Consider the following 15,311-nt stretch of genomic DNA (forward strand, 5'->3'; position numbering starts at 1 on the left):
GGAAAAATTCTTAAAGCTTTGGGTTTTTTTTCTTTTCCTTGTTTCCTGCCAGGTTGTATTTCCTCCTGAGCTGTGGCAGTGAGGGCTATTTCTAGCAGTGTCATGGCTGTTCCCCATTTCAGCCATGGTCTTACTTGAGAAATGATCTTTCACTTGTTAATACCTTCCACTTGTCAAATTTCATTTCAACAAGGGGGAAAGAGATATATATATGAAAAGGAATAAACAGGGTTGGGGTTGGGGGTTTTTGGTTTGTTTTCCACGTCTGAGTTTTCCTTTAACATTCAACGCCTTTGTGTTGTAAAAGCTGTGTGAAAAAACAGGTGATCTCCTGCTGTGTGAAGGACTTTGCTATCGAGCTTTTCATCTCAGCTGCCTCGGGCTGTCTGGAAGACCAGCAGGAAAATTCATTTGTAGTGAATGCACATCAGGCAAGTTTGTCCCTTTTTATTAATAAACCAATCAAAAACCAAGTTGTAAGTTTCCCCCATATGCTGGGAGAAGAAAATCCTCCTGGGCAGTGTGCCCTTTTTGGAGGGACCACCTTTGTTCCTTACTGCCTGCCAGGCTGGGAGCTCACACAGCGCCTTTGGTTCGTGAGAACTCTCTTGTAACTTGGCTGCTTCAATCTGAATTCCACTGCTTTAATACCTGTGGTACATTTGCTCTCTGAGTGCAATTTAAAGTGTCACAATGACTTAAGAAATCCTCAGGAACAGCAACAACAACCAAAAAAAGGGCAAATGAACCATTTTAAGGTCTTTTCCAATCCTTTAAAGTGTGTCTGTATCAATCTTTTGCATTTCCTCTTAAGAGACTACCTTATTGCTGTTAATCTCACTTGCTTTTAATCCTATAATAACTGCAACTGCATGGAAATTCTTAAAGCTGCAGATGAAAGATTTGTGTTCTTGCTCATAAACTCAGGTCACTACATGTGGTAAACCTTGTTGGAACAAGGCTGCTTCAAAATCAAGCTTTTCCAAGCAGCCCAGAGAGAGGATTAGAGATTGCTTGTCCTTGGTTTGTGAACCTGCTTTGGATTTCACAGGATCCCAAAGACCCCAGCGACCTGTTTCATTGCTTTAAAAACAAAATGAAACTCGACAGTTGTCCTGAGGATGTGAAAGGGGGTGGGTGAGGCTTTGGGTGGTGATTTAGGCTGTGTCTGAGCAGGTTTCACACCTGAACACCGAAGATTTCAATAGGTGGCTGCGTCCAGTACTAGAAACGTGACTTGAGTTTGTCCGAAAGCACCAAACCCACAACAAAAAAAGCAACTCCCCCACACCTAATGAGCCAACAGAAGAGTTTCAGATTCACCTGCTTGGATGAAAACTGAGTTACACTCTCGTTTCTGTGTTGCTTTTTTGCCCCTCCCCCCAGGTGTGCATACCTGTTTTGTGTGTAAAGAGAGGAAGGCAGAAGTGAAGCGTTGCGTCGTGTCCCACTGCGGGAAGTTCTACCACGAAGCTTGTGTGAAAAAATTCCACCTGACTGTCTTTGAGAACAGAGGATTTCGATGTCCTCTCCACAGCTGCCTGAGCTGTCATGTCAGTAACCCCTCCCATCCACGAATTTCAAAAGGTAGCTTCACTTTGTGTTTCTCTCTGACTGATGAATTAAGTTTGTTTGCAGTATGGGAGGGGAAGGAAGCTGCCCACGTAGTAGCTGCTGGCTGCAGTTTTTCAGGTGGGTGAGGACTAGTGGTTGCTTCAGAATTTATTTTAAAGGACAATGGTTGAATGATTTTTAGTCATCCTTAGGTGTTTACCTTGCTTGTGTTCTTTTTTTCTTGACTTGTTTTCAGCTGTCATAGAGTTCTGTCTTGATTCAAGTGGCAAGAGGAAGTAAAGAACACTGTTAGGATCATCTAGGGTCTGGCAACAAATATTTGGAGCATTATGTTGAATGAGATGATAGAATCCTAGAATGGTTTGGGTTGGAAGGGACCTTCGAGGTCATCTAGTTTCAACCCCATGCCATGAGCAGGGACACCTCCTGCTAGTGTTGACTGATGAAGGTCTCATCCAACCTGGCCTTGAACACCACCAGGCTTGGAACCTCCACAGCTTCTCTGGGAAGCCTGTTCTAGTGCATCACCACCCTCTTGGGGAAGAATCTCTTCCTCATGTCTGACCTCAGTCCAGCTTCTTCCAGTTTGAAGCCATCACCCCTCATCCTGTCACTCCATGCCTTTGTACAAAGTCCCTCTCCAGAATTATGTGTAGTTAGCTACATCAAATCTAGAATGCCTTTGTGATGAGACAGGCTGAGCAGAGTGAGGGCAAGACCTGTGTATGCAGAACTGCTGCAGCAAGGCTCCCTAAACCTGGAGACTTTTGGTTCTTGGGACATTTCTAGCTTTAGCAACATCTGCAGACAAAATCAGACAACTGAGGAAAGCTTGTCTGCCCTGCTGGGGCATAGTTGGAGCCCTCACAGTTAGAGCCATAGGGTCATTAAGGTTAGAAAGACCTCTAAGATCAAGTCCCAACCCAACACCACCATGTCTACTGAGTATGATAGTGTAAGGTTCTTTAAAAACCTTTGTTAATTCAGCTTCACAGAATCATTAAGGCTGGAAAAAGACCTTTAAGGTCATTGAGACCAACCATAACCCAGCTACAATGACCACTAAACTATATCCCAAAGTGCCACATCTACAGGCTTCTGGAACACCTCCAGGGATGTTGACCCCACTGCCTCCCTGGGCAACCTGTTCCAAAGCCTGACTATTTTCAGGAAAGAATTTTTTCCTGGTACTCAGCCTAACCCTCCCCTAGCACAATTTCAGGCCATTTCCTTTCATTCTGTCACCTGATACTAGGGAGAAGAGACCAACCCCCACCTTAACCGCAGCCTCCTTTCAGAGAATTGGAGAGAGCAATGAGACCTCCCCTCAGCCACCTTTTCTCCAGACTGAACAACCCCAGTTCCCTGAGCTGCCTCTCACCAGCCCTCTGTTCTCCAGACCCTTCACCAGCTCCACTGCCCTTTTGAATCAGTCTTATTTCATAGTATCATAGTATCATCAGGGTTGGAAGAGACCTCACAGATCATCAAGTCCAACCCTTTACCACAGAGCTCAAGGCTAGACCATGGCACCAAGTGCCACGTCCAACCTTGCCTTGAAGTGCCCCAGGGACGGCGACTCCACCACCTCCCCGGGCAGCCCATTCCAGTGTCCAATGACTCTCTCAGTGAAGAACTTTCTCCTCACCTCCAGCCTAAATCTCCCCTGGCACAGCCTGAGGCTGTGTCCTCTCGTTCTGGCGCTGGCCACCTGAGAGAAGAGAGCAACCTCCTCCTGGCCACAACCACCCCTCAGGTAGTTGTAGACAGCAATAAGGTCACCCCTGAGCCTCCTCTTCTCCAGGCTAACCAATCCCAGCTCCCTCAGCCTCTCCTCGTAGGGCTGTGCTCAAGGCCTCTCCCCAGCCTCGTCACCCTTCTCTGGACACGCTCAAGCATCTCAACGTCCCTTTTAAACTGGGGAGCCCAGAACTGAACACAGTACTCAAGGTGTGGTCTAACCAGTGCAGAGTACAGGGGCAGAATGACCTCCCTGCTCCTGCTGGCCACACCATTCCTGATGCAGGCCAGGATGCCACTGGCTCTCTTGGCCACATGGGCACACTGCTGGCTCATGTTCAGGCAGGTATCAATCAGTACCCCCAGATGCCTCTCTGTCTGGCTGCTCTCCAGCCACTCCGACCCTAGCCTGTATCTCTGCATGGGGTTGTTGTAGCCAAAGTGATTTGTCCCAGGCAGTGTCACTACTTAAAGGTGTTGTGGTTGAAGTCGCCGAATTGCGAACCGCAGACTCTGAATAGATGGGTGATATTTGTTGGTGTTTGTGCAGGAGACATCAGGTGACAGCGTGGGAGGTTTGGGTGACAGCGTGGGAGGTTTGGGTTCTTTTTTTCTTTGGTTGGGTTTGGTTTTAGTTCAAATAATGACTCCTTCTGCTCCCCAGTAACATGGCAGTGTTCTGCTTTGCTAGGGAAGATGATGCGCTGTGTCCGCTGCCCCGTGGCGTACCACGCCGGAGACGTGTGCATTGCGGCGGGATGCGCTGTCATCGCTTCCAACAGCATTGTCTGTACCAACCATTTCACTGCCATGAAGGGGAAAAGCCATCACGCACATGTCAATGTCAGCTGGTGCTTTGTGTGTTCCAAAGGTAACTCTGCAGCAGAGGGAAAAAACTCTTTTTCTTCTTCAGTTTGCCTTTTATTTCGCTGCTTAGAAACACCGTCAGTCATAGAACCTTAGGATGGGTTGGGTTGGAAGAGACCTTCGGCATCAGCCAGTTCCAACCACCCTGCCTTGGGCAGGGCCACCTTCCACTGGACCAGCTTGCTCAAGGCCTCATCCAGCCTGGTCTTGAATGCCTGCAGGATGGGGGCAGCCACAAGCTCCCTGGGCATCCTGTCTCACCGCCCTTAGAGGAAAAGACTTCCGAGATTATCGAGTCCAACCATCATCCCAACACCACCCTGGCCATTAAACCTTGTCCCAAAGCAATCTGCCCACGGATTTTGTTAACACCTCCAGAGATGGTGGCTCCACCACCTCCCTGGGCAGCTTCTTCCAATCCTTGACCACTCTTACAGCAAAGACATTTTTCCTCCCTCCCCTGGCACAGTTTCAGGCCATTTCCTCTCCTTCTATCACCTGATACTAGGGAGAAGAGACCAACCCCCACCTCACTGCAACCTCCTTCCAGGCAGCTACAGAGAGCTCTCCCCACAGCCTCCTTTTCTCCATGCCAAACAACTGCAGTTCCCTCAGCTGCGCCTCACCAGACTTGCTCTCCAGACCCTTTGCCAGCTTTGTTGCCCTTTGAATCAGCCTTAATGTTAGAGGGAGTGTCACTAACTGAGGGTGCTTTGGTTTATACTGTACACAAATTTCCTTCTTACTGACAACCATAATATGTTAGAGGAGTGCTTAAACTGCAGCAGTGCCCTTTTCACTGATCTATTAACAAATTCACATGCAGCAGAGCCAGCTTTTAAGCTGCAGCTGACTTCCCACTTGATAATTCTTGGAGCAAACTCATGAAAACCTCTTTCCCTCTCCCCCTAGGAAAACCAAGATAAGAGCAATGTGTGGTTGCTAACATTTAGCATGCAGTGAAATATGAATTAAACTGTTGTCATTACAGTGCAGCAACCAATCCTGATTTGCTGTGCACTGCTCTGCCTTTTTTCTCACTTAGCTGCCTTGTTGGTTTGTGTGTCTTGCTAATCTGAGTCTGCCAGGCAGACTTAGAGTGTCTGTCCACAACCAGTTTGTGTCTGTTGCAGGCCACCATGTGTTAACCATTTCTTTTCCACCTGAACCTCCCCCGTGTGTATCACACTGCTTTGGAGGGGTTAGGATGCAAAGCTTTGGGTTTTACCTTGATGGTTTTCACCCTTTTCTTTGTTTTTGTGTTTTTCTCTCTGAAGGAGGAAGCTTGTTGTGCTGTGAGTCATGCCCTGCAGCCTTTCACCCAGACTGTCTGAACATTGAAATGCCAGATGGGAGCTGGTACTGCAATGACTGCAGGGCAGGGAAGAAGCTCCATTTCCAGGATATTATTTGGGTTAAACTGGGAAATTACAGGTCTGGTGAACAGATTGATTTTGGCTTGCATTATTGGCATGTTTAATTAAGGGGCATACAGTGAGTTACTTCTGTAGTCCAGCCTTGCTGTGCACTGGTTTCTCTTTCCTCTGGGAACTAGGGACTCCCACTTGCTTGGAAGATTCAGGTTCACAGTCTTGGAGCTTCACTGTTGCTCTCAACCAAGGCCTAGCTCATACAAGACTCCTTGCAGTCTTCTGACATAGAATCACAGAGTAGTTTAGGTTGAAGGGACCTTTCAAGCTCACTTAGTCGAACTCCCCTGCACTCAGCAGGGACATCTGCAACTAGAGCAGGTTGCTTAGAGCCCCAGAAACTGGCCCCTGAAATGGTTCCCGGGATGGGGCATCTGCTGCCTCTCTGGGCAACCTGGGTCTGTGTCTCACCAATTCCTCCTTCTCTCCAGTTTGAATCTTCCTCTTTGACTTTAAACCATCACCCCTTGTTCTGTCACAACAGGCCCTGTTCAGAAGTCTGTCCCTGCCTTTCCTGTCAGCCCCTTTAAGCACTGAAAGGCCACCAAAAGGTTTCCCTGGAGCCTTCTCTTCTCCAAGCTGAACAACCTCAACCGTCTGTCCACCTAGAAGAGCAGGCTCCAGCTCTGAGATCATTTTTGTGGCTTCTGTTGTATGAGCCTCCACCCTTTTTCTGTTTCAGAGATGACTTGAAATGGTGAAGCTGGTGCATAACTGGCAGCTGGCTCATTCCCCACCTTGCAGGCTGGGAAACTACCCACTCTGGTTGTCAGTGTTTCACCCTGGCTGAGGTTTATCCTAGGAAGTGAATACCTGTTTCCAGCTGCCCCTTGATCTTTGACAGTGCCAGTGACAGCAAGGCTTGCTGATAATGATTTTGCTAAGCAGATGCAAGGAGCTTGATGTGTCTGTGTCTCCTTGCAGGCAGGAGAAAGTCCCACAAAGCCTTCTCCTGTCACCTAGTGAGTGAGGAGAAGATACTAAATGCACTTGGATCTTGGAAATAGCAATCAGTTAGCGCTGTTGAGGGTGATGCTGTTCACATGTGCTTTGTAACTGAAACTGCTGTGGTTTGTTGGGGGTTTCTTTTTTAATTGTATTCTGTTTGTACTTCTGTGCTAGATGGTGGCCTGCAGAAGTTTGCCATCCGAAAAACGTTCCCCCAAACATCCAGAAAATGAAGCATGAAATTGGAGAATTTCCTGTGTTTTTCTTTGGTTCCAAGGATTACTACTGGACACACCAAGCACGGGTGTTCCCCTATATGGAGGGAGACAGAGGGAGCAGATACCAGGGGATCAAAGGAATTGGGAAAGTCTTCAAAAATGGTACATAGCTCAAAGCACAAAATGAAGCTTTTTGTGGTTGTGGGTTCCTTTTCTTCATGTGTCACGTCGGGACAGGCTTGTACATTTCTTTCACAGTCTTAGAGCACATAAATGATTTGGGTGTGCTGGCAGCAGTCACTGACCTGGAATGGAAGTTCTTGTAAAGAACTAGCAGCTCATTGGGGTTGTTTCTGGTGATACTTCTTCTTGGGAAAGGAAATGATTAAGTGTAAGAGGGAGAGAGAGTAGAACTGACCCATCTGTTAGGGGTTTTAACACTGCAGAAGCATTGTTAGGAAGAAAAATGTGTGATGGGACTAGGAAACAGGAGATGAATCTTTAACACAAAAAATTGTGGAGTTGTTTGGGTTGGAAAAGACCTCCAAGGTCCTTGAGTCCAGCCATCAACCCAACACCACCATGGCCACTGAACCCTGTCCCAAAGTGCCAGTCCACAGGTTTCTTGAACACCTCCAGGGATGGTGGCTCCATCACCTCCCTGGGCAGCCTGTTCCAATCTCTGACCACTCTTGCAGCAAAGAATTTTTTTCTAATCTCCAACCTAAATTTGCCCTAGCACAATTTCAGGCCATTTCCTCTCCTATCATACTAGGGAGAAGAGACTGACCCCCACCTCACTCCAGCTTCCTTTCAGGGAGCTGTAGAGAACAAGGAGGTCTCCCCATAGCCTCTTTTTCTCCAGGATAAACAACCACAGTTCCCTCAGCTGCTCCTCACCAGACCTCTTCTCCAGACCCTTCCTCAGTATTGTTGCCCTTCTCTCCAGCACCTCAGTGTCCTTGTACTGAGGGGCCCAAACCTGTTCCCAGTACCCAAGGTGTGACCTCACCAGTGCTAAGTACAGGGGGACAATCCCTTCCCTGCTCTTGCTGGTCACGCTATTGCTGATTCAGGTCAGGATGCTGCTGACCACCTTGGCTACTCGAGCACACTGCTGGCTGGGAGCATTCAAGTCATGCTTGGGGGGATGAATCCTCAGTGGCATTTCTGTTGATCCAAGAATGTTTTGCAGCTCTGCAAGAGGCTGAAGCTCGATTTCGAGAAATAAAGCTGCAGCGAGAAGCCAAAGAAACCCAGGAGAGTGAACGTAAACCTCCTCCCTACAAGCACATCAAGGTAAGGTTGGAACGAGTTACTCTGGATGCTAATCCAAGACAACACTGATCAGCTGAATGGTGAGATGGGGAGGAGAGAGTGTAACGACTTGTACAGTCAGGATCTTGTCCCAAATCTGGACTGCTTACCTAGCATGCAAAATCCAGTCCACACTGTCCAGATGTAGAGAAAGCTGCTGGGTGGAGATCCCACTAAGCCAGCACACCAGTTACAATTCACAGCATGTATCTGTACAGTCAAGTGTAGTAGCTACAACTGAGGCCCACACCTGCTGAGCAGCCATGGGTTAGTTCCTCCCTTTCTTTTAAATTCAGCACAGAGGGTGAGTAGCTTCTTTGGGCAGAGTCTTCTTGAACTGGGAGGTGTGGGGGTTCGTATTATAATGATACTGTAGTGAAGCAGTTTGGTCTCAAGCCCGCCAGTTTGAGGGACTTTGTTGACCTTCCAAAACAATACTGATCTTAGAATCATATCACAGAATTAACCAGGTTGGAAGAGACCTCCAAGATCATCCAGTCCAACCTATCCCCCAGCCCTATCCAGTCAACTAGACCATGGCACTAAGTGCCTCATCCAGGCTTTTCTTGAGCACCTCCAGGGACGGTGCCTCCACCACCTCCCTGGTAGGTCCTCAGAATGTTGTTCCAGAGCTGATTACCTCAGTACATTCCTATGTCAATGTAACTTTAAACTACCTATCATCTTCTTCTCTTTCTGAGACTGGCTTAGCTTGTGGTTACCAAGCTTACAGCATCTTTAATATCATCTAGTATCATAGGAATGTTTTGGTTGGAAAAGACTTTCAAGATCATCAGCCAGACACCACCATACCCATTAACCATGTCCCCAAGTGAAAAGAGTTCATCACCAAGACAGATTCACAGAATGCATTGAGTTAAAAGAGACTCTCAAAGGTCATCTTGTCCAACCCCCCTGCAGCCAGCAGGGGACACCTCTTAACAGGATCAGGTTGCTCAGGGTCGCATCGAGTTGGACTTTTAATGTCTCCAGGCATGGGGCCTGGACCACATCTCTGGGCAACCTGTTCCAATATTTCCCACCCTTCCTGCTGATGTCCAACCTAACTGTACCCTGCTCCAGTTTGGAACAGGCCTCATTTCAAAACCAGACCTGGTTGCAAGACAGATCAGTCAAACTGACCAACCACTTCTCAGGGAGATGATGACATTTTCCTTCTACTGGATCAATCTAGTGTTGGAAAACCAAATTAGTTAACCACTCTAATAACTCCTAGGGTAAATCCGAGTGCTCTAAAGTGACCTTTGAACTACTTTAATGTATTGTTCAGGTGAATAAACCTTGTGGCAAAGTGCAGATCTATACTGCTGACATTTCTGAGATCCCCAAGTGCAACTGCAAACCCACAGATGAAAACCCTTGTGGCTTTGACTCCGAGTGCCTCAATCGGATGCTGATGTACGAGTGCCACCCGCAAGTGTGCCCAGCAGGAGAACGGTGCCAGAACCAATGCTTCACAAAGCGGCAGTACCCCGAGACCAAGATCATCAAGACCGACGGCAAGGGCTGGGGTCTGGTGGCTAAGAGGGACATTAAAAAGGTATGAATCAATCCTGCCTGCCAAAGAAGACTCTGGTGGTTTGTGAAGCTGTTTGTGGGTTTGGTACATGCTTTACTAGTGATGCTCGGTGTCTTGCAGGGGGAGTTTGTGAACGAGTACGTTGGTGAGCTGATCGATGAGGAGGAGTGCATGGCAAGAATCAAATATGCACATGAAAATGACATCACTCACTTCTATATGCTTACAATTGATAAGGTAGAGTACTTTACTTCTTCCCCCCCCCCCTCATTAATTAATTGTATTTAATTGATCTGTTTTCCTTCTGTTGATCACATTGGTAGGGCACTTTTCTACCTTTGATGCTCCACAGATGAGTTTAGATCAGATGCTTGGAGGAAGCTCTTCCCCAGGAGGATGGTGAGACACTGGAACAGGTTGCCCAGTGAAGTTGTAGAGGCTCCAAGCCTGGCAGTGCTCAGAGGCAGGTTGCAAGGGGCCTTGAGCAAGCTGCTTTGGTAGGAGGTCTCCCTGCCCAGGGCAGGGGGTTGGAACTAGGTGGTGTCAGAGGTCCTTTCCGACCCAACCCATTCTAGGTTTCTGCACCTATTTGACTCTTGCCGTGGTCAGTAAATGCTCAGTGTGGTTCTGCCCTGCAGAAATGCTCATGCCACAGTGAGCTGAGCTGCATTTGGAGTGGCTGGATGTAGGTGCACATGGGCATGACAACTGTCCACGTGCTTTACAAAAACCAGGAGGAAGTTGCAGGTAAAAAGGTCATAAATAAGCAAAGCTTTCTTCAGCAGCTCTGCAAAGAAACACCTCTGGCTAGTTCAGGACTTTATTTTTGTTGATGTTGGGTGGAGAGAGAAATTACAAGACAGTTGTGTATAGAGAAGGGATGGGGTTGGGTTGGCTTTTTTAGCTTACCAAGAGCTTGCTTGAGTTTGAACTGGGCCAATTTGGGCAAAGCAAGCTGGTGACAAACTGGCAATGTCTGCAAGCTACCATACAGTGAGTTGGTAACTAGCACAGCACAGCGTTTGCTAGCGCACCACGGCTTTGTGAACCTGCAGTACAAGGTAAATGGACTCACTTTGGGTTCTGAGGCTGGCTGGAGGGAGTGGATTCTTTAAGCTGACCACCACAGTGCTCACAAGAACACTTCTCCTGTCCTGTGGCAGTGATGGGTGCTGGCAAAACGTGAGCTAGAGCATGAGTATTGCTTTGGGAGTGTCACATTCCAGACCACATGAGACACTACAGTTTTCAATACAACATCTACCATCAGTTTGCATCCCCATCTCTGCTTTGAGTCCAACCACTGGAAGCAGTGATGGAACTTATCAGTGCTTCAAGGGTGGGTGTCAGGAGGATGGGACCAGGCTTTTTTCAGTTGTGTCCAGTAAAAGGACAAGGGGTGGTGAGCACAAACTTCAACCTAAGCTCCATCTAAACATGAGGAGGAAGTTCTTTAATGTTAGGGTGACAGAGCACTGGAACAGGCTGCCCAGAGAGGTTGTGGAGTTTCCTTCTCTTGAGTCATTCCAAGCCCATCTGGACATGTTCCTTTGTGACCTTCTGTGGGTGAACCTGCCTTGGGATGGGTGTTGGACTTGATCTCCAGAGGTCCTTTCCAACCCCTACCACTCTGGGATTCTGTGAGTTGATTTGTTTTTTCCTCCTGGGAGGGAGGAAGCCCACTGACTATGCTGCTGGTTTGCTCTCCAGGACCGTATCATTGACGCCGGCCCCAAAGGAAACTACTCACGGTTCATGAACCACAGCTGCCAACCAAACTGTGAGACTCTCAAGTGGACAGTCCATGGAGACACTCGTGTCGGCCTCTTCGCTGTCTGTGACATCCCTGCAGGTACAGCAGCTTGCTGCTTCAGCTTCATTCCCTGAGCTGAACCTTCTGCAGTTAGGGCTGGTCATGGTTTAACTGATGCAGTGCAGTGCGGATGATCAGGAGGCTGGAGCACCTCTGCTATGGGGACAGGCTGAGGGAGTTGGGGTTGCTCAGCCTGGAGAAGAGATGGCTGCAGGGAGACCTTAGTGAAGCCTTTCAGTACCTGAGAGGTTAGGAAGGATCCTTTTATGATGGCTTGTAGTGATAGGATGCGGGGCCATGGAGCTGGCAGAGGGGAGATTTGGACTGGAGGTGAGGAAGAAATTCTTTCCAGTGAGGGTGGTGAGACACTGGAACAGGCTGCCCAGGGAGGCTATGGATGCTCCCTCTCTGCAGGTGTTCAAGACCAGGCTCTATGGGGCCTTGAGCAAGCTGGGCTAGTGGGAGATGTCCTTGTCCATGACAGGAGGTTGAAACTGGATGATCTTGAAGGTCCCTCCCAACCCAACCCATTCTATGAATGGTGATGGTTTAACTGATTCAGTGCAGAGATCTTTCTCAAGAGCTCAGCACACGACAGAGATGCTTCACGATCTGACTTTAATGTGGAGTCCCATGACTGCATTTTGTTGCTTCTAGGGGAACACCAAAGAGCTCTTCATGAGTGCCCTTGCACTCTGTGTTGCAGAGATCTCAAACAGTACTTCTGCCTCTTTGCAAATGAAGATAATTAAGCTGAAAGGGTGGATGTAGGAGGCTACTTAGAAGTCTGTCTGTCGTGGTTTGTCTGCACATCCCTATCTACCTAGCCACAGCTAGGTCAAGCTGTGTAGAAAGAGATGTACATCTTGTGTGTGTAGAGCAGACACATGCACAGTTTTGAGAATCCAAACTAATGTCTTAGCTGATGGAGTCACCATCCCTGGGGATTAAAAGACACATGGATGTGGTGCTGAGGGATGTGGTTTAGTGGCTGTAGCTTAGCAGCAGTGGTGGAATTATGAGCTCTAGGCGAGCAGTTGGAGTTGATGATCTCAAAGGTCTCTTCCAAACTCAACAATTCCATGATTCTATAAAACATAATTGCTCAAGGCCTGCTGCTTTCCTGGCACCTAGCTAATCACTGTCAGTGCTTGTGAGCAGTAAAGAGGGGGAAAATCCTATGCTAACAGATCAGCAAGCAAGTACAAAGCCAAAACTGGGGTCATGAAACCTTCTCTTGTCTGTCATCGAGTTGGTAGCCCCTGTTTATTTGTCCTTCATAACAAAAGGATCTGTCTTATCTCCCTCAGGGACAGAGCTGACTTTTAATTACAACCTTGACTGTCTGGGCAATGAAAAAACAGTCTGCAAATGTGGTGCCCCCAACTGCAGTGGATTTCTTGGGGACAGACCAAAGGCAAGTAATAATCCCTTGAGATTTGACAGAGTCTCATCTGCTAACCTTGTTTTTCTTGTCTTTGGGCACATGCTCGATGGATCAGCTTTATGTTATGATTAGGGTTAATGCTGCTTGGGGACGTGCTGGCTGTCCTCTGAGGAAATGCTTAACTGTTTCCCTGGCTGGCAAGATGGAAAACACTCAACCAAACACCACCTTGGTGCTGAAGAATACATTTTTGTGCTGTCGTAGTTTTTATCAACACAGATGGGCATGGTGAGGCGCGGGACAGCCCCGCACCAAGCCCTGCTTTGCCCATCTGGTGTGCCAGCAGTTTTCCTAGGTCCTGGAGAATTTTTCCTTTGCAAAACTGACACTGACAGGTTTGCATCTGAACTCTTTTAGAATTCTTCCACTAATGCCTCAGAGGAGAAAGGCAAGAAGACTAAAAAGAGAACAAGGAGACGCAGGACAAAAAACGAAGGGAAGAAGGAGTCTGAAGATGATTGTTTCCGCTGTGGCGACGGAGGCCAGCTGGTGCTGTGTGACAGGAAATCCTGCACTAAAGCTTATCACCTCTCCTGCCTGGGCTTGGTGAAACGTCCTTTTGGTGAGTCAGCTTGCCTCTTCTGGACACAACTCACCTGTGCTACCAGGATTTATGGGCATAAATCACCAGGTGCCTCATCTCTTGCTCTGAAACCTTGTCGAGACTGGCTTTAGAATCAATAGAATAGAATAGAATCAACCAACCAGGTTGGAAGAGACCTCCAAGATCATCCAGTCCAACCTATCACCCAGCCCTATCCAGTCAACTAGACCATGGCACTAAGTGCCTCATCCAGTCTTTTCTTGAAGACCCCCAGGGACGGTGCCTCCACCACCTCCCTGGGCAGCCCATTCCAATGGGAAATCACTCTCTCTGTGAAGAACTTCTTCCTAATATCCAGCCTATACCTACCCTGGCACAACTTGAGACTGTTGTGTGGTGAGAGCTTCCTGCATCATAGGAGCTCTTGAGTAGGGAGACCAACAGTGGCCTTTCTCCTGCCTCCCTTTTGTGCTAGTTGCAGCTGTAGGGAACTGGGTGCAGCACTGGGCAGGAGCACAGCCCTGTCACAGGAATTTTGATTCTGTCTAAGAAATGCATGAAGCCAGTTGAGTTCAGGCCAAAAGAATAGCAGCAGCATCTGGAACAAGGCAAGCAGGGGAATGATAAGGGCAGCAGACATCAGGTAACAGTCCCAGAACCACAGGAGTTACCTGGTCCCAGTCAGCAATGTCAGGTTCAATTTGGACATTAGGAAGAAACTCTTTGCTGTGAGGGTGGTGAGACAGTGGAAGGAGTCGCCCAGAGAAAGTGTGACACTTTGTCCCTGGAAGTGTTTCAGACCAGGCCGGATGGGACCTTGAGCAGCCTGGTTTAGTAGGAGGTGTCTTGCTCACAGCAGGAGATTGGAAATGCATGATCTTGAAGATCACCTCCAACCCAAACCATTCCAGGAGTGTATCAGATGGGAAGTGGAGCAGGTAGAGCTTGCTGTTCCAGGAACAAGTGCAACTACGAGCGGTGAAATAATCTGGGACAAAAGAGCATCTGTAGGCAAAGTACACCAGATGTCCTTGAGCAAAACCTGAAACAGGCAGCAGCTGGCTGGGTGTTTGGATGCTCTACCAGCCCACAAGGTCTGGAAAATGCCAGTGAGTAAAGCCTGAGTCATTTCTTCTAGCTGGACTTGACTGATGTATTTAAATGAAACGATGTCAAGTATCCAGCCCCGGTAGCATCCAGAGGCAGTACGAGGAGAGGCTGAGGGAGCTGGGATTGTTTAGCCTGGAGAAGAGGAGGCTCAGGGGTGATCTTATTGCTGTCTACAACTACCTGAGGGGTGGTTGTGGCCAGGAGGAGGTTGCTCTCTTCTCTCAGGTGGCCAGCACCAGAACGAGAGGACACAGCCTCAGGCTATGCCAGGGGAAATTTAGGCTGGAGGTGAGGAGAAAGTTCTTCCCTGAGAGAGTCATTGGACACTGGAATGGGCTGCCCGGGGAGGTGGTGGAGTCACCTTCCCTGAGGCTGTTCAAGGCAGGATTGGACGTGGCACTTGGTGCCATGGTCTAGCCTTGAGCTCTGTGGTAAAGGGTTGGACTTGATCTGTGAGGTCTCTTCCAACCCTGATGATACTGTGATACTGTGGATGGGCCCTTGAGCAAGCCGGTCTAGGAGGAGGTGTCCCTGCCTATGGCAAGGCGTAGGAACTCAAAAGTTCCTTCCAACCTAAACTGTTGTAGGATTCTGCGTAGTTTGCTGCTTGCTGCTGTGAGTTGAGCTTTAGAAGTCTAATGGAGCATTTCCATCTGAGCTGAGCTGCAGCAGAGCTGCTCTGTCATCTTGCTCTGCTGTACGTTACTCAGCTGCCAGACCACAAAGCTGTGAAAGCCAGCCCCGGGTTTTATCTCCCTCTAA

At 48.3% G+C, this 15,311-nt stretch overlaps 1 protein-coding gene and 1 non-coding gene across 5 annotated transcripts in view; both read left to right on the forward strand.

Annotated features, from left to right (window-relative positions):
- Positions 1–15,311, forward strand: part of NSD2 (nuclear receptor binding SET domain protein 2) — a 102,048-nt gene that overhangs the window by 86,348 nt on the left and 389 nt on the right. For 3 of the 4 annotated variants that reach the window (XM_064151555.1, XM_064151557.1, XM_064151554.1), the window contains 11 exons: positions 308–431; positions 1,387–1,587; positions 4,007–4,186; positions 5,460–5,616; positions 6,735–6,940; positions 7,974–8,077; positions 9,387–9,656; positions 9,756–9,872; positions 11,346–11,487; positions 12,759–12,865; positions 13,253–13,457. In XM_064151555.1, coding sequence (XP_064007625.1) covers positions 308–431; positions 1,387–1,587; positions 4,007–4,186; positions 5,460–5,616; positions 6,735–6,940; positions 7,974–8,077; positions 9,387–9,656; positions 9,756–9,872; positions 11,346–11,487; positions 12,759–12,865; positions 13,253–13,457 — 1,813 coding nt within the window. The remainder of the gene's footprint in view (positions 1–307; positions 432–1,386; positions 1,588–4,006; positions 4,187–5,459; positions 5,617–6,734; positions 6,941–7,973; positions 8,078–9,386; positions 9,657–9,755; positions 9,873–11,345; positions 11,488–12,758; positions 12,866–13,252; positions 13,458–15,311) is intronic. The other variant, XM_064151556.1, reaches the window with a different exon arrangement.
- LOC135179819 (small Cajal body-specific RNA 23) lies at positions 10,764–10,894 on the forward strand. The gene has a single exon (XR_010304134.1). It is a non-coding gene; the product is annotated as a small Cajal body-specific RNA 23 (non-coding RNA).

This window comes from Pogoniulus pusillus, chromosome 11, assembly GCF_015220805.1.
Source record: "Pogoniulus pusillus isolate bPogPus1 chromosome 11, bPogPus1.pri, whole genome shotgun sequence".
Classification (NCBI taxonomy): Eukaryota; Metazoa; Chordata; class Aves; order Piciformes; family Lybiidae; genus Pogoniulus; species Pogoniulus pusillus.